This window comes from Adiantum capillus-veneris, chromosome 27, assembly GCF_014529385.1.
Source record: "Adiantum capillus-veneris isolate H3 chromosome 27, ASM1452938v2, whole genome shotgun sequence".
Lineage (NCBI taxonomy): Eukaryota > Viridiplantae > Streptophyta > Polypodiopsida > Polypodiales > Pteridaceae > Adiantum > Adiantum capillus-veneris.
In genome coordinates this window covers 97,456,609-97,476,100 of record NC_140957.1, presented here as the reverse complement: position 1 = coordinate 97,476,100, position 19,492 = coordinate 97,456,609, and the positions used below count along the sequence as shown (strand labels likewise).

General features: G+C 46.2%; 1 protein-coding gene across 3 annotated transcripts in view; it reads left to right on the top strand.

Moving 5' to 3' along the window:
* Nucleotides 1-19,492, top strand: part of SGR2 (shoot gravitropism 2 (SGR2)) — a 181,435-nt gene that overhangs the window by 96,320 nt on the left and 65,623 nt on the right. For all 3 annotated transcript variants that reach the window (XM_086502623.1, XM_086502622.1, XM_086502621.1), the window contains 3 exons: nucleotides 2,369-2,590; nucleotides 5,130-5,285; nucleotides 5,452-5,523. In XM_086502623.1, coding sequence (XP_086358749.1) covers nucleotides 2,369-2,590; nucleotides 5,130-5,285; nucleotides 5,452-5,523 — 450 coding nt within the window. The remainder of the gene's footprint in view (nucleotides 1-2,368; nucleotides 2,591-5,129; nucleotides 5,286-5,451; nucleotides 5,524-19,492) is intronic.

Sequence of the window (19,492 nt, the reverse complement as noted above, 5' to 3'; positions counted from 1 at the left end):
CTCTCTCTCATTCGTCAGGACCTGATCCAGCTCGACACCAGGAGGACATGGATAGAGCCGCCTCAGGAGTTGAGCACGAAGATGGCTTTCTATAGAGAGCATCTTCTCCACCTCACAGGAGATGGGTTTGTGATTCGACCCAGCTACATGGACACACATATGTCTCATGGTTTGCGTTGTGCCATTGGTCAGATACGCACATCCTCACATCAGCTCGAGATTGAGACCGGTAGATTCAGAGGGATACCAGCAGACAGCAGGATATGCCGATTATGCCAGAGAGAGCCAGAGACAGAGTTGCACTACATATGTCATTGCACAGTGTTCTATGAGATACGGGGGCGTTTCCACTGCTTATTCAGAGAGGGTTTTGGTCCTCTATCTAGGGTCATGAGTTATGAGGATCAGAGATGTCTTGGACTATATCTACTTGAGTTACACAGGTATAGAGACACTTTACTGGGGAGAGCTAGAGAGAGGCAGTCCCAGAGACACATTACAGATTTCTTTTCACTAGATATGGGACAGCCAGAGGAGCAGCCACCACTGCAGAGCTCGTCCCACACTCATTCGACCACTACTGGCACTCTCATCGACCGAGCATTGGAGCTACAGAGATACAGACGACCGCGACTGAGGAGAGGAGCTACACAGCATCGACGGAGACTACAACAGAAGATTCGAGCCATACTCTCTCGACATCCAGAGTGCAGATGAGGATGGATCCTCACCATTTCTTCCATCTTTGTTTCACACACTGTTACATCCAGTTTACCGGGTACCTATTGTATCAGCTGCTACACCCACGTAGTTTTAGATTGTAGTAGTAGTAGTAGTATTTTGTTCCACTTCTAGTTCTTTTGTACCCAGACATGGTATTAGATTCACTATTTTGTAACTGATTGGTCTCATAGGTCATTTTGGCCTTTTGAAGACGTTAATATAACATTTCATTTCATTTCATTTCTCTCTCTCTCTCTCTCTCTCTCTCTCTCTCTCTCTCTCTCTCTCTTCCCCATGGCATTTTTAGCTGATGTGTCAATTTTTGGGCCATTTTTCCACTTTGGACCAAAATTAGGTCATCCATTTTTGATCCAAAAAAGGCCATTTTTGATGTGAAAAATTTATAACAGAGTCAAAAAAATTCCTAAATTTGTGCCATCACTCGCATAAGCATAAAAAGCATAGATGTGTATCATTTTTTATCAATATTCCATTTTGGGTCACTTTCCATGCAATTTTACGACAACGCTCAATAGTTGCTATTTGGTAGTTTTTTCCCGCATCAATCTTTGTAGGCGAGATAAGTGTGCCACTGTAAAACACTTGTAGTTTGTACATTATAAAACCAAATTAGGCATCTTATCAAGTGTAAAAACACACAACGGTGCCACATCGAGGGCCACGACTCTCTAGACAGGTATATACATGACAACTACCATAGTAGGCCCTTTAGCATATATCACAATATGTACATTATTGTTTTTATTCCCATGCATTGAGAAGTGTCAAAAATGAGGTGAGTGTTCTTATTTCACATTATGTACGTGCCACAACACGACAATGTTGAATGGGGAATATCTCACGGCTACGATAGGATACCGGACTCTATAAAGATGTGGATGTAGAAAAACCCACAAATGAAATGGGTCATTAGACCTTGAAAAAATGACGTTTTCATAGATAAAATAAGTATTTGCATGCAGTCCTGCGTGAGACTACATCATAGGTTGCATGTGTCATGACGACAAGACAATCTTTGATTGATGTCTGCAGGGCCTGAAAGCTCAGTAACTCATTTTCAAGCTTTGTAAGAATTGCGACTTGTAAAAAGAGGGGTTGAAGGAAAAGGTTGGCACTTTACCCTAAAAATTGTGATTTGAACAAAAGCAAACAAGAAAGTTGGGGTTTTTAGAGAGGGAGAGAGAGAGAGTGGGGCATGTGGATTGAAAATTGCGCCCACCTTTGGCATGCTGTGTGACTCCTTTGTAGGCACAATATAGATATGGGCTTTCTAAATGTATCAAGCTTCCATCGTGAGCTTTTAGGGCACATTCAAGAAGTGCTTTTGCCCACATTTGTTAGTTTCTACTGTGGCACTATTCTGGGATAGTCGGTAGGTGTGCAACTCTTCTTTGCAATAGCTCCAAGCCTATTTGAAATTTGACCTGATTTGTTTGTGACTTTAAAACGATTTTAAAAGAGGCAATAGTAGTTTTACATCACCGGATGGAAACAGAGACCATATTACTGTGTTGAAGTCATTGTTAAGTTTATTCAGTGTAATTTCATTTATGAATATTTTGACATGTAATTTCAGGGATTTTCTTTTAAACTCTGACTAAGCTCCAGACTCTATGATTTTCAGGAGGAGGAAGAACTCGTGTCAGCTTGGTGGAAGGAGTATGCTGAATGTAGTGAAGGTCCATTAGGGGCCTCAGCAAAAGGAAAGGAAATTTCCAGTGAAAAAGACAAAGATTCTGAATATTCTTCAAATGGCATCCATGAAACCTCGAAGCACCTAAATGATGCCAATCTGTACGAAAGTGATGAAATTATTGGCGTCTCTGTTAAGGGCGGCCTTTATGAGGTTCATTTGTTTCTATTTTGAGCTTATATGTACTTGGAGTTTAAGGTTAATTTTTCTAAAAGTAAGTCTCTTGTACTAAAGATTTGACTTTTTTAAACGAGCCCATTCTGCTATGTGATTTTAACACATGTAAGTGAAGGCTAAGCGCTACTGCTACTAAGTTTTCGTTTTTTGCATAAATGAAGTTGAATTCTTATGACTAGCATGCAACTTAGGGTGAATAATGTTACTTCAAGGTACAGTCCCAAAAGCCTGCTCAGAATTATCCCAAAGCTTAGAGCTTTGATTCAACACCCGCCTTCTTGTGTCGAGGAATCTTCTGTTGCCTCTTCACCTCTCCGTGCTTCATGTTCACCTACCGACCATTTTCAGAGTTCACTTGCAATGCATGTTCAGAGCCCTAGACTAGTTGTCACTATTGCTTGATCTTCGGCACCTACTGCGGCAGACTCAGCTTCGTTTTTCAGGCTATCTGAGATCTTGCAGGATTTCAAGAAAGCTATTGCTACTATGAAGCTTGGTGCAGAGGTGCTGGATGCTACTCACCAGCATCATTCAACCACTTATGCGGCCATAGAGGGATCCTTGCATGTTGCCGAGAGCGTCATAGCAGACTGCGACCATCTTTGCTTTGCGCCGAGCTTTGTGGGTGAAATCCCAAATCATTGACGATTTGAAAGCTCAAGTTCAGGGGTTTCATGCTATGCTATTACAGGGGGATATGGGGACTCAACAGTACCAGCCATAGGTTTCTATGGGATATGGTGGACTGGTCAAGTGAGACAAGCACAACCTACTATGGGCTATGGGGAGTCAAGTCATTGTGCACAGTTCATGGGGCTGTGCTCAATGTCTGTAATTGGACTATGTTCACCATCAGGGGGTTTTAGTAGCTAGCCTATATGCAGCCAGATGCAACACACAAAGAGAGCTACTTGTGAGGGATTTGTTGGTGCACATCGCCATGGCTGCGTCAATTTGAGAGCTCAATATGTTTTAGGGCAGGTGCTTCCATCCGCTGCTCAACAGGTGGCCGCTCCTTTAGTAGAGGCTGAGTTTGTAGAGTGTAGGGTGCAGCCGCCTATAGTTTAGCAAGCTCCCACATTTGATCTTATGGTTCCACCTCCAGGGGCAGACACCTTTGGTGTTGGTGTGGCGACGACACACTCTCTTGGTTGACACGATTTGGAGAGTTTGGCTCAACGTTTTGTTGTAGATATGCTTTCTGGTTGTGGCTTACAGATGTTGGCGTCTTTTTGTTGTTTTCTAGTGTTTTCTCTCACCGAGACAGGAGTGGTTTTGTGGCGGGCAACTTGAAGCAAGCTGCAAGACTACAGTGTCACTTGAACTGGACAGACAGTCACAGTTGGTCGAGTTCACACTAGGTGGACTCGCCTAAGCAGTGACACATGGCAGACACAAGGAGTGGTGGTCTAGAGGACATCCTGGCCAGCCTATGGCTTGTAAGAGAGAGCAAGTAGAGAGTCTGAATCGTGTCTGTGGGTCACTGTCTGTTTCTCTTCCTCTTGATCCTTTATGTTAGACCTGCTTTTCCACTATGTTTTCAAATTTTTCTTTTAAAGTTTGGTGTGTGGAATATGCGACTGTGTGGGGGAAACTGCCACTGCAAAAGACACAAGAAATGGGGGAAAGGGCAGGGGTGGCTAGGGCTTTGCTGCAGCATGCAGAGGAGGGTCATGGCACTGAGCTTCTTTTTTGTTTGTGCTGCATTGTGGAAGTTTTTAATTCCTAAGCTTAAGGGTCGTAAGCATGAAGCATTATTAAAAAATCGTGTAATCAATGTTTTTACATTAAAACGTATTCTCTTTTAAGCTCTAGAGTGGGAAGTCTGAAGCAATTTGATAGTCAGGTATTTGATGGTTTTGTGTTGAAAGTTCGCTTGGTCTTGTTTGCGTCAATTAAGTATCACGTTATTATTGAGCATAGTATGTGACAAGTATGTATTGACCTAAGCTACAAGGTCCTTTGGGCTGCAATGCGGAGGATCATATTATTGCAACAGAGAAAACCCTGACTATATCCCTGAAATAGGGGTGTAATACAATCGAGAAAGGAAACACTTAAAGGTCTCTTCCAATTTAGTTATGCGAGATGAAGTTTTGTGCATGCTATTAGTCATGATATCAGATGGCCAGTTGAGATGTAAATATATGCCAATTCACCTTGGTTCTTTCACATTCCTCTCCTGTCCTGACCTTCGCTATAGCTTTTTTTGCGTCACTTCTTGCTTTGTAAGCTTGAAGGAACCCTTTTATCTAAAGGCGATGAATCCTTTAGAGACCTGTGCCCTTAAAACTATAAGGGCAGCATTCATGCTCGTGCAACACTGACAATTTACACCTGAGTGCTGATGATGCGCTGTCTGCTGAACCTGGGTCAGGCCTAAAGTTTTTTGACCATTTCATATGATAAAATGCTTACCGATTGAAAGAAAAATCCAAATGATGGGTCATTTTTTATGATTCGCACCTTTTTATTTACCCCCATTTTGTTAATCAACATTTGCATGTGTACACAGGTTGATTTGTATCGGCGTCGCTGTTTTCCTGTATATTGGACTGGGGATCATAGGCGAGTACTTCGTGGCCATTGGTTTGCTCAGAAGGGGGGCCTTGATTGGTTGCCGTTGAGGGAAGATGTCTCTGAACAGCTTGAGTTTGCCTATCGAAGCCAGGTCTCTTTTACATATTCAAACAACTGTTATGCCATCAGCCAGTAACTTGATTTCTCTGCTTTCAGAGCGTCTGTTATCATTAGGCCTATCTAGTATTAGGCTCAAGTGCTCTACTGCATTTATAAGTTTGGAAGACGGCGGTAACTGATGTAGTGGGATCTTCCAGATTTGGCATCGAAGGACCTTTCAACCATCTGGAAAGTTTGCAGCAAGGGTCAATTTACAAAGCCCTATCGAGGTACATACTTAAATAACTAGATCTGCGTTACAACATTTTAGTTGATGAAAAAACTCTTTGAAGTTATCATGGACCAGAAAATCAGTAATCATAATCCTGCAGTTCTTTTGAGCTTATTGAGGGGGATTTTAGGAAGCAGAAGTGATATTTGAACACGTCTTTGGTTGGAAAGTGTGCTTTGTCATGTTGGAAACTTCACAAAGTTTTGACTCACATAGGAGCCTCACTTTAGTAGCTGTATTCTTCAGTCCTTCCATTTTGGCTGATTACTAACAGCATAACGACAGTCAAATTTGATGACCAAAATTTTCAACAAGAAATTTAGATAGCTCAACTGTGAAACAGGCATTGGCAAATGCTGCCTACTTTCTTGGTAGAGTGATTTTTTTTTGGGTGGTGGTTGTTTGGATAAGCCATGTCACTATATTCTGGAAAAAAGCACAATAAAAAGAAGAGAGTATACAAGACATCAACCAATGATGTGAATGGGAGACGAGTGTCACTGACATTGTGCATATTCCCATCTGGGGCAGCCATACTCATCTCTTCAAATGTTGCATATACCAATGGAGTCCAATAGGTGCCTAATTTGCTCAACATACACTGAGTATACAAATTATTAACCGATAATGGGAATGGGAGTCACAAAGAATGTTGTGTGTTCCAATCCTGGATAGCCATTCTCAACTAAAAAAAATTTAAATATCTGAATGAAGTTGAATAGTGTGCCTATTTTTTTCCCTGCTCCTCGAAGTAAGAATGGCTAAAATAGTCTTTAACCTTAGCTGGATCCATACTCACACCCTCAAGAGAAACAATATGCCCCAAAAAGTGTCTCACAGAAAGAACTCACAATTTCTTCCTTAATGTTTTAATAGCTATTCTTCTATATCGTTTCCATTAATTTTTGTTCTAAAACCTGCTGTACTCTTGACACATCATATATACTGCCCAACCATAGGGCCAATGTACTGGATGCCTTGGTATAATTCTGAGTCCTAGGCCTTATTGTGAAATACTTGCTTCCAACATCACTCAGTCAGAAGACCCACTTGCTCTAACAATCTCAGTGGGACAGAGACTTGATCTGGATTGTCCTGGTTATCGTAGTGACCAAAGGGATTGTCATGTGCACATCTAACCCTATGTGCATGTGGACAAGCTATCTCAGGTCTAGGGTTCAGGTCAGCCTAGGAAGTGTTCTAGCACCTTTGTGAGCCTGTGAGTAGGCCATGCATGTCCAGACACTTAAGAGTAGTTGCATATCCTCTGATTGCACACCCAATACCACCCAGCATATGCATTGTCCAAGCAGAAGGACCAAATCCCGGCCAATTTTGGGACATAACAATTTACAGAGAAATTGGACATTTTATTTATTTAATTTACCAATTTCCAGGGTCGTGAGCTGTAGGGAAGACTGCTCGACCCAGCTTGCTGGAGCTATAAAGGGAGACAGGGGACGCCCATTTCTAGCAGAAGAGACAGAAGAAGTTCCAACAACTTGCAGTGTTCTCTCCTCAGCAAGACCAACAGAAGACTCTCTAGCGTTTTCAACCAACAGAAGCAGCCAGCATTTTGGATCTCCAGTTCCACTAGCGTTTTCTGCAATAGACTCCCCTAGCGTTTTCTCCAGCAGTAGCAGATCAGCTTGGTTTCAGTTTGCAGATCAAGCCTAGCATTTTGTAGTTTCGGACGCCAGATCAGCCAAGACCATTGGCGTTTTCAGTTTTCAGCACTTAGCCTTTGCAGATCGAGCCTACCCGCAGCAGATCCTCGCCGAACCGTCGCGTCAGCCAGAATTTACAGTTTCAGCTCGCTGTTTTCAGATCTCAGCATCTCCGTTTTCAGCGCATCGTCATCGAGTAGTCGTGATCGGCATCCTCGTCGACATAGTGTCAGTATTCAACAGCAAGTCAGCATCTTTTAGATTTCAGCATTTTAGCCCTAGCGATTTCAGTTTTCAGCCCGTCCTCGTCGTCGTCATCATTGCCGTCGACATCGTCGGCAAGTTCATTGTATCTGGACCATTGTACCAGATTTGTGCAATCTATAGCATAGACCTCTCTCGCCATAGAGAGGGGCCCCTTGGAGGAGGGTTTGAGAACCGCTTGGTGTCGTATTCTTCTCTCTCTCTCTCTCTCTCTCTCTCTCTCTCTCTCTTAGCACTTTCAATCACAGTAGCATTCACATTGTTTGTGATCATTGCACTCTCTCTATCTAAAGGTCGGAAGGCTCTCCCGTAAGTAAAAGGAACCCTTGAGCACATTTCAGAGCCCTCATCTTGAGCAATATCAACATTCACTTCGCTGCACCTTACATTGGTATCAGAGCTTTGGCAGTGTTCTGTATCACTCAAGGGAAGAAGCACAAGAATGTTTTTTTTGCTTCTTGTGATCGCACGTAACCTAAGTCCACTTGGGCGTGTTGATTCCTAATCGTGTTTTTGAAGAGTGACAGGTAACCCAAGAAAGAAGGGCTTGTCCAGCCTCCCTTTGTTCCTCTTTTCACTCATTGAGAGCAGACTGTGTACTTAGCAGCCGGCCAATCGACGTGAGGTGAGAAAAGGCGAATTTGATGTGAGCGCAAGGTCGCCAAGGGTCGAGCTCGGGTAAGAGAAAAGCCTTCTCAAACACCGATTGCAAGCTAAAGAACTCAAGAACTTCAAGAACCCAAGAACCTAAAGAACCCAAGTTTCTCAAGAACTTAAGTACCCAAGGTCTCAGTGTATGGTCGTCACCCGAAGCGGAATGGATACTTTGTGTGAAGGTGATGAGAGTGGAGTTCTTGTCGAAGAAGTTTCCTCACCAAGAGGATTTTTTCTGATCCTCCCCCATTTCCATCTACGCCACGGGTTGCACCAAATCCTATGGAGGCTTTGGTCAAGTCGATGATGGACATGATGCTACAACAAGAGGCGCAATGCGCCGCCATGGATCACGACCGCGAAGAAAGAAGGGCAGCTATGGAGCTTGAGCATGAGCAAGCACGCGAAGCTCAATGCATAGCGGCCGAAGAAAGGCGAGCGGCCTTGGAATTAGAGCACGAGGTGCAAAGAGACCAACGCATGCAAGAGTTGGTCCTATAGGTACTCACCTCGAAATCCTAGGTGGTCAAAGATGTGGGCAGTTCATCAGGTAGCACAAGTAGAGATGTGGACTCCAACAATCCAGTCACTGAGAAGTTGACTTTCAGTAAGTATGACGGTAAGATGGATGCTAATGTTATTAATTCTTGGTTGCATCAATTTAATGCTTACTTTGCGACAACTAAGAAAACAGGGAATATCAAAGTTTTTACGACAGCCATGTATCTTGCCGGTGATGCCATTAATTGGTATCATGCCCATGCACCTAGAGGAAACCGAGGAAGGCGTGCTCCTTTCTTTCAATTGGGCCAACTTCCAAGACAAGCTCAAGGCGCGGTTTATGCCACCTCAGTACCTAGCACAGTTGAAAGAAGATCGACGCAATCTCAAGCAAAATGGTATGTCAGTCATGTCTTTCTCTAACTGTGTTTTGCAGCTCGGCACCCAATTACACAAATCGGATGATGAGCGCAAACAAGCATTCTTTTTCGGTTTGGACGAGTATATCGAGTTTGATGTCGAAGTACTCGACCCCGTGGATCTCAACAAGGCGGTAGCGATTGCTCTTGCACAGGAGATGAAGCACAACAAAGGAAAGCCTAAGGAGAACAAGTCTTCTCACAGTACCTCTCAGACTCCTCAGAACCCACAAAACGGTAAGAACGGTAACTCTTCTAGCCCATCTTCCTCCAATCCTTCGGAAAAGAACTCTCAAAATGATTCTAAGGGTAAAGCTAAAACACCTGCTAAACCTAAGCTAATCCCATATGAAAAAGCTGCACAAGGAATTATAGGAGGATACATAACGCCAGAAGAAAAAGTCATTTACGCTAAGGAAGGTCGATGTTATCAATGTCACGTCAAGGGTCATATTAAGAAGGCTTGTCCTAAGACAACACCACCTAGAGAACACAAAGCACCGACAGCTACCACAAGGACTTTAGTGAACCAATCTGAGTCTCCACATGTTTCTGACACACATTGATGAGTCTCTCTTTAAATGTTATGGTCATGTGAAGTGTCAGGTTTTGTCATGTTGTTTGATTCAGACAGTATGCATGATGTGATTGGTGACTCTCTTGTAGAGATAGCCCACCTGGAGGGTAGCCAGACAACTCCTCTCGGGGTGTCGGGCTTCGCTCCCGGTATGAACTCTCTCATTACGCAAGAGTGCCTTGATGTGTTATTCACTGTTTAGTAATGTCACGTGCACATCTAACCCTATGTGTACGCGGACATGCTACTTCATGACTAGGGTTCACTCTAGTTAGCCTAGCTTAGGAAGTGTTTTGGCACTTTTGTGAGTCTCTTCGCAGACCGTGCATGTCCAGGCACTTAGAGTAGATGCATATCCTTTGGTTGCGCACAGCATGATCATCAGATTACCATCAGAACCCATCAAGAGCATTTTTACAGTGCACATACCTATTTTCTCTATTTTAGCCATTTTTCACTTATTATTAATAAGTGACTTTGTTGGGAAAATTGGGTAGGGCAATTTTTTTTTTCTCGAGAAAAAGATCCTTCTATAGGTTAATGAAAACTGCCCATAGGGCTACAACCACCTCTGCAAGAGAGGGCTACAACCATCATGATGGGGAGACTCTCCCAATGAAAAAACAGTACATGTACAATGGGGCTAAATCAAGAGATGGGAGGAGGAAAAAGCCAGACAGGTGGACGGTAGTGCCATCTGAGCACACCCTGGACCATTGTGAAGAAAGGCCCAGGACGCCGGAGTCGAAGAAACGCCTCTTTGCGCTCTCGCATGTGGTCTAAGCTACCCTCGAGTCTCTCGAACTGTCCTCTGAGAATATGGACTAGCTCTAACCAAAGATCTGAACAGTCTCTGCTAGCGGTACGTGGCGAGCCTCGAAGATACGGAAGCAGCGGGCCCGCCAGATGAACTAGAGTGTCAGGCCACTACTGAGCTCCCAACACCCCTCTCTCTCACTGCACCACTCCTGTGGTGTAAGCTTTGTAGCAGGCTGGAGTGTAGGTCGACCCCCCTGCATCACTATCATCCTGCTGGTGGAGGATAGCTCAAACTGGAGTGCCGGGCCCGTGAGAGTAGACCAAGCAGCTGCTCCCCATGTGTACTGTCGAGCTGTGGAAAGAGCTGGCATCAGACGAAGAACAAGAAGCCACACTTGCTATGCCAAAGGAGAGTCCCAAAGATAGCGACGCTGACTCTCCACAGGATGGTCACAAGCTGCACATGTGGCCGAGAGACCACTATATACAAGCCAACTCCCAACTGCTGTAGCTCGGTGTGCAACCAACCACTGTGCAACCAACCACTGGAACAAAGTGACTCGCCTCAGCTGTGTGGAGTCCCACAACCTCTCCTAAAAAGCTGCCGAACTCAGCTGTGAGACCCTCGTCCTGCCAATGAGGTGTTGCAACAGGACGAGCCTTTCTCTGTGCTGCTAGTATGTGACGTCCCAGTGGAATAGTGTACGGAAAGAAAGGGACACCTGGATGGTCTGCTGAGGAGAAAGGGTCCCTCCAAAGCCACTCTTCACGATCCCATTGTACTTGTGCGAATGGACAGCTCTCCAAGCCCACAATCTCCAGTGGCCCGTCTCAAGAGCTTATGGGTCAGGATCTATGACACAAGTCCTCCCACAAATGCCCACCACTCGGATCCTCTGAAAACAGCACTCTGCCACCTGTGGAGCCTCTACTGCTACTTTGTGTAAACGTCCCTCACCTTGTAGCTCAAAAAACAGGGAGGGTATAGATTCTGAGCAAGCCGAACTGAGATGAGAACCTCCAGTCGCGTGAAGGCTCCCATCCATCTGGGCGCTGTTGACTCCAGAGGTGTGAGCCACTCAGCTGGTAGTGCCTCTAAGATGTCTTGACACATGCTCTGCAACCCTCTCATGCCTTGTAGCTGAATGTCCTGAAGCTCCTTTGACAAGCCTGAAAAACTATAGCCAGTCACCTAAAGAGCGTGCTGGACCCTCTGCCATGGGACCCAGGAAACATGAGGCCGACTACTAACCAAGTGGCCTCTCTGAGTGCTAAACATGGGTTCCAAACAAGAGGCTGTCTCAGGCGCTCCTCCGTGTAAGTAGGCTGGCGTTGTCCTAGGCCTCGCCGCAGTTGCTCCCAAGATCGAAGCAGACTCACAATGAAGCGGTCCTCCAGTCTCCGAACTCTACGCATCTCTGTGAAAATCCAGCGAGTCGAGGGTCGCCAAGGGTCTCCGGCCTGAGGCACCCTAGCACTAAGCTGTCGAAGCAAAAACTCCTTCTAGGGCTCCTCACTACGAATAAGTCCTCTGACGATGAACTTCCCAAGAAGGGCTCTGCTCTGCTGTGCTGGGTCTATGATTCCTAACCCTCCCTGAGAACAAGGAAGAGTGATGACCTGCCATGTCACTTTGGCCCAGGCTATCTGAGTGTCACGTCCTGACCAAAGGAAGTTCTTGCTGATACAAGAGCTCGAGAAGATCCAACAAGAAGTGATGTACCATATAGTAGCCAACAACACTTGGTTGGCCACTATAACTCTGCCTGCTAGAGAAAGTCGAGCGGAGCTCCAATGTAACAGCTTCCTGCTGATAGACAGGAGGAGGCGAGCAATCTGCTGCTCGGGAGACAAGTCCAAACCAACCTGACAGACCAAGTATCGAACTGCAGTCTGTGGGGGAATCCACCTGAAACCCTCATCTGGCATCCAATCGGGCGTAGGAGCACTACTGTAACAGACTTGGACACTCCAAGTCAAGAATCAACCGCGACAGCACCAAATAACCTATGAGACCAATCCATTACAAATTGGTGAATCTGATACCATGTCTGGGTACAAAAAAAGAAGAGATACTAGAATGAATCTAGTAGTGCTACTAGATGGAACTGTATGGGGTATGTGTGACCACTGATACAATGGGTGCCCAATATAAGAAGGTGATATAATGGGTGATGAATCCATCCTCATGTTTACTCTAGATGTCCAGATAGTATGGCTTGAATCCTCTGCTGTAATCTCTGTCGATGCTCCTCTCCTTAGTTGTGGGCGCCTCGATCTCCCTAGCTCCAATGCTCGGTCAATGAGACTACAGCGGGTGTGAGTATGAATAGAGCTTTGCAATGGTGGCTGCTCCTCTATCTGACCAGTGCCTGGTGTGAAGAAATGAGTAATCCGTCTCTGGGATTGTCTCTCTCAAGATCTCCTTGGAGTCTAGTGTGAAGAAATCAGTAAACTGTCTCTCCCCAGATTTCCTCAGTAAACTATCTCTATGTTTGTGTAACTCAAGTAGATACAGTCCAAGACATCTCTAGTCCCGATAGCTCATGACTCGTGTGTCGGCTCTATCCATGTCCTCTTGGTGGCCTGGCTAATGAGTCTAGTAATCTCCACCCGTGTAAGAGACAACGATGGTACATCAAGGGAGTACTGGAAGGGAGGAAAGCTGTCCATGCTGAAGCAATGTATTTGGAACATGATGACATCTATGCATATCAGCATGATGTGTGTCACAAAATGATGACGTGGCATGTCCACCCGGACAAACCTCAACAGAAACTGACAAAAATGCAAGTTATAATTTGTTCCAACTTATGGGGTCGCGTCCGATGGGGCCTCAAGGACATAAAATAAAGGCAAATCGCATGGTCTTGCTGATGTGGCAGGCTGTACGGACAGCTCTGCGATTCGCGTTGCCTGTTGATGGGCCATCTTGAAGATTGAGAAGGGCAGAGCGATTGTACTTGATGTAAACTGAAGGGCGAGTCCGTTCCACTTGTATCGGCTTCGGCCGTTTCCAAATTAATGAAATCCAATCTTTTTGTTTACTCGATTTTCTTGAAAGAACTGAATGATGAAGAAAGTTTAAATACGTATGATCTCGAAAAGGAACGACAAGAATTTTTGCAAGCTTAGACTGACTGTTTCTCTAAAGGCTTATGAGGCGGGTTACTTCCTTCATGTCTTGAAGATCATACAATTGATTTAATCTCAATCGTACACCACCGAACCGGCCACCTTACAGAGTTAGCCAAGCCCAAAATGAAGAAGTAATGAACGAGGTGAAGTACTTCTTGAGAAGGGTCTCATCCAACCTAGTACTCCACCATTTTGTTTGCGTGTGTTGCTAGTATTGAAGAAAGATGGATCTTGGAGAATGTGCATTGACTATAGAGCTCTCAATAAAATCACCATCAAGAACATATTTCCTATCCCAAGGATTGATGATATACTGAACAAACTTCAGGGATCTACTTGCTTTAGTAGAATCGATCTGAAGAGTGGATATCATCAGATCTAGATTGCTCCTGGAGACGTCTACAAGACATCTTTCAAGACAACTTTTGGTTTGTACTAACAGTTGGTGATGCCCTTTGGCCTCACGAATGCTTTGGCTACATTCAACCACATGATGGATAGGATTTTCAGAGAGAGTTGATCATTTGTGGGCACTTTCTTTGACGACATTATCATTTTCTCCAAGAGTGAGGTAGAGCACCGACACCATCTATTAGAGGTTTTCAAGGCACTGCGGCAACATAAGTTGGTTATAAATGCGCAGGAGTCCCTTCTCGACCTCTGCCGAGTATAAGGAGACTAGTGTAACAGACTTACACTCCAAGTCAAGAATCTACCGCGACACGACAACAATTCACTTCAAAACAGTTCACAATTTGATTCGACATCACACGACATCACAGGACAGCACTCGACATCACAGTGACAAATCACATTAAAAAATTCATTCGGATCTCAGACCATGATTAATCGGCAACGTATTTAGCAATCGCATCTAGATCCACTTGGGACCTCATAGATGTCCGATTGACTAATGCTTATTGCAACCATGTCTATCGAGATCGTTCAGACCGAAATGTTGTAGTAATTTCGTCTACCAGTTCTTGCACTTAAACAAGTCAAGAACAAGTCAGTATCATATTATTGGGAATTCCAGTTTAATAAAGTCATTACAACAGAATATTGTCAGCTCACGGTATCCTTGAAACTCAAAAGAGACATCAGTGACTTTAGTATAAAAAGTTGAGGCAATCTGTTGACAAAGGAGCGGAGCGACTCCCCTCTTGTGCATACCCGCTGCACGAGATTCCGCCCAAGCTGAGTTCAGGGTTCCATTTAGAATAGACTATGCTAATCCAAATGCTTCAAGGTAAAGATTCACAATCTGACGAGTATCTGCTAGGTCCTCCTCCTCCATCCACTTCGCATCCAATGCAGGATAGTTCTTGAATTTAACCAAAAACCGCCTTATCGCTTTACCCTTAATCTTTCTGTCTTTATGTGCCAATATCTGTTTTGGAACAAGGATCTCCTCGTTTTCTTCCACTTCGGGTTTCTCATCAGGCTCCCCATCTTTGGGCACATCGCCTTTAAAAGGCTTCAAGAGATTCACATGAAGAGCATTGTGAATTCTCCAAGTATTGGGCAGCTTCAATCGAAAGGAGACATCATTTATCTTTTCGGAAATCTGGAAAATATCGCATACTAAGCTTTGGAAAAAGCCTCTCCTGTCCCCTTTTCTTTCTCAGGCGTGCCTTCTCAAAACGTAAGAGCACCCAATCGTTCTCCTTCAATTTTAAATCGTGACAATGGTGATTTGCTGCCTTTTTTGTCTTTCTTGAGATTTCTGCAAAGCCTCGCGGACCTTGGCAAAAGCTGTGTCCCAAGTCACGCGTGTACTCGTTGGCTTCAAAAATCTTTTTCTTCTTCCGAGAAAAAGATCCTTCTATTAGTTAATGAAAGTGCCCATAGGGCTACAACCACCTCTTGAAGAGAGGACTACAACAAACATGATGGGGAGACTCTCTCAATGAAAAAACAGCATATGTACAATGAGGCTAAATCAAGAAATGGGAGGAGGGAAAAGCCACACTGGTGGACAGTAGTGCCATGTGAGTACACCCTGGACCATGGTAAAAAAATGCCCAGGACGCCAGAGTCGAAGGAAAGCCTCTCTGCACTCCTGTATGTGGTCGGAGCTGCCTTGGAGTCTCTCGAGCTCTCTTGTGAGAGTATGGTTCAGCTCTAGCTAAAGATCGCAAACAGTCTCTGCTGGTGGTACAGGGCGAGCCTCAAAGATGCACAAGCAGCGGGCCCGCCAGATGAACCAGAGTGTCAGGCCACTGATGAGCTCCGAGCACTCCTCTCTCTCGCTGCACCACTCCTGTGGAGTAATCTCTGTGGCAGACTGGAGTGTAGGTCGCCCCCCCGCATCACTATCATCCTGCTGGTGGAAGATAGCTTAAACTGAAGTGCCGGGCCTGTGAGAGTGGACCAAGCAGCTGCCTCCCAAGTGTACTGCCGAGCCGTGGAAAAAGAAGGCATCAGTCGAAGGACACGAAGCCACATCTGTTGTGCCAAAGGACAGTCCCAAAGACAGTGACGTTGACTCTCCACAAGATGGTCACAAGCTGCACATGAGGCCGAGAGACCACTATGTACAAGCCAACTCCCAACTGCTATAGCTCTGTGTGCGACCAGCCATTGGAACAAAGTGACACGCCTCGGCTGTCTAAAGTCCCACAACCTCTCCCAAAAAGCTGCCAAGAATTCAGGTGTGAGACCCTCCTCCTACCAATGAGGTGCTCTAGCAAGACAAGCCTCTCTATGCGTTGCCAGTATGTGACGTCCCAGTCGAATAGTGTTCTGAAAGAAGGGGACACCTGAATGGTCTGCTGAGGAGAAAGGGTGTCTCCAGAGCCACTCTCCATGATCCCACTATAACGTGCCAGTGGATAGCTCTCCCAAGCCCATAGTCTCCAGTGGCCAGTCTCAAGAGCTACTAGGTCCGAATCTATGACACAAGTCCTCCCACAGATGCCCACCACTCGGATCCTCTAAAAATAGCACTCTGCCACTTGTGGGGCCTCTATTGCAACTCGGTGTAAGCGTCCCTCCTTGTAGCTCGAAAAACAGGGAGGGTATAGATTCTGAGCAAGCCCGAACTGAGACGAGAACCTCTAGTAGTCGTCTGAAGGCTCCCATCCATCTGGGCGATGCTGACTCCAGAGGTGTGAGCCACTCAGCCGGTAGTGCCTCTGAGATGTCCTGACACATGCTCTGCACCCCTCTCATGCCCTGTAGCTAAATGCCCTGAAGGTCCTCTGACAAGCCTGAAAACTGTAGCCAATCACCTAAAGAGCGTGCTGAACCATCTGCCATGGGACCCCAGGAAACATGAGGCCGACTACCAACCAAGTGGCTTCTCTGAGTGCTAACCATGGGGTTTCAAACAAGGGGCTGTCTGAGGCGCTCCTCCGTGCAAATAGGCTGACGCTACTCCAGGCCTCTCCGCAGTTGCTCCCAAGATCGGAGCAGACTCACAGCGAAGCAGTCCTCCAGTCTCCTGCTCAAGCCAACTGTGCGCATCTCTATGAAAATCCATCTCGTCGAGGGTCGCCAGGGGCCTCCAGCCTGAGGCACCCTAGCACTAAGCCGCTGAAGCAAGAACTCCTTCCAGGGCTCCTCTCCTGGAAGAAGTCCTCTGACGATAAACGAAGGGCTTTGCTCTGCTGTGCTGGGTCTATGATTCCCAATCCTCCCTGAGAACAAGGAAGAGTGATGACCTGCCATGCCACTTTGGCCTGGGCTATTTCAGTGTCACGCCCTGACCAAAGGAAGTTCCTGATCAACCTCTCTACCTGGCTGATACAAGAACTCGAAAAGACCCAACAGGAAGTGATGTACCACATAGTAGCCAACAACACCTGGCCACTATAACTCTGCCTGCCAGAGAAAGTCGTGCGGAGCTTCAATGTAACAACTTCCTCCTGATAGACAGGAGGAGGGGAGCAATCTGCTTCTCGGGAGATATGTCCAGACCAACCTGACAGCCCAAGTACCGAACTGCAGTCCTTGGGGGAATCCACTGAAACCCTCACCTGGCATCCAATCAGGCATAAGAGCACTACCAACTGAGAAAGCCACTGTCTTTCTCCAGTTGATCAGTGTGCCTGATGCACAACAAAAAGTCTCAAGAGCCTGCTCACACCTGTAAATGTTGGCCTCTTGGCCAATGTGGCCATCCAAGTACAAGGCTGAGTCATCTGCAAACTCAGCGTCCAATAGCTCATCTTTCCGAATAGGGAGCGCTAAGCCACGTAAACCAACCTGCTGTGAAACTAAAAACCTGCTCATTGCCTCAGCATAGAACCGAAAGAGGAAGGGGGCAGCCCTGTCTGACCGAACGTGTGAGCATGGAACGATCACCTCTACCTCCTGACAAAAGTAACTGACTGTGTGCCGGTCTGTACAAAGGGGACACCCCTCTGATCCAAGCATCTGAAAAACCCGTCCTGCGTAGAGTGCCCTCCTGAAAGTCCAAGTCAACTCTGTAGTAGGCCTTCTCAAAATCGAGAAGAAGAATCACCAGATCCTCACCACGGAGCCGTGTGAGTGCAGAAGCCGCCCAAAAAGTAAAGATGTTGTCATGGATACTACGCTCCTTGACAAAACCTGTCTGTGTCCCATGTATAATGCTCTCTAGAAGTGGCCGAATCCTCAAACTCAGAGCCTTGGCAAGAATTTTGTAGGCTGAGGTGAGGATAGTGATGGGACACCACTGTCAAATCTCATCCAAGGAGCCACCCTCCTTGGGAATGAGGTAAATCAGGCCCTCACTCATGCTGTCAGGCATCTCTCCTTTGTGCAGGATGAACTGAAAAGCACTGCAAAGATATGAGCCAAGCAAGTCCCAGTACTCCAAGAAAAAGTTGGGAGTCAAGCTATCCTCACTTGGACAACTACCATGGGGAGTGCTCTAAGAGCTGTGTGTAGCTCCTCAAGCTGAAGAGGCAGCTCAAGCCTCTAGCGCATCTCCTCAGTCACAAGACAAGGCATCTGTGTCCACACTTGCTCTCTGCATGCATCGAGACGCTCTGACTGAGGCTCTGCAGACAGTAGATCACGGTAGAAGTCAATAGCAATTGCACACATGTCCTCTGGCTCTAGAGCAAGTGAGCCGTCCGGCCTCCTCAACTGGTTGACCTTGGCATGCGTATGTCGAGGTCCCACTGCCTCAAAGAAAGCGCCTGTCACTCTGTCACCCACCTAGGTCCACTGAGATGCCTGTCGATGGAAAGCAAACTCATGGCGCCTCTCATCTGTGGTGACGAGCTCCTCGTGAGCATGCTGTAACTGCTCCTCCAACCAAGGACTGTCTGGATGCTGTTCCTGCATCCTCTGCAAGGAAGCAATGCCCCGTCAGAGATGCTGTTGCTCCTCTCTCGCTGCAGCCAGGCGAGCCGAAGACTCCTGAAGAAAGAGTCGACTAGGCTGAGCAAGTCCTGAGGCCACTTTGTTAGCGGGAGAATCCTGCATGTCTAAGCTCTCTGCCCAAAGAGCCTCCACTCGCTCTCTAAGCGTCGAGTCCAGCAAGACCCTCTCTGCGATGCGTAGCATCGCTCCCCCTCCTCTGCCTATCAGTCACTGTAAGGATCACTGGTGCATGGTCCGAAAAGGAAGTCCCTGCCAGAATGCCAACTGTCCCACCCAAGTCACAGAAGTGGTCACTAGTGTAGAAGCTATCTATCCGAGATAGATTCACGCCTCCCACTCTGCGGTCCGAATGATAGAAGGCGCAAGGGGGATGAGCGGGGGTAGCAACGAGCCTTTTTTTTACACATTCAAAACTTACGAGGATATCACAACCTTCCAAGGGCATTATGTAGAAGTCCTCATGCCCCAAATACCCCTGACAATGCAACCGAAGTTTGCCAATGACAGCTGTAATGGCTACGTTCCTGTCGGGTGCCTCTAGAACTGCCTCTGCTAGTGGTCCCATCCGATCGGGTGTGATCTCGAGCTACGCCGCCAATTTAAGTGAAATGGAGTTGGCCTTGGCTCCTCCATCAAAGAAGATCAGGGCTTCTTGGTCTTGGCAAAGTTTTG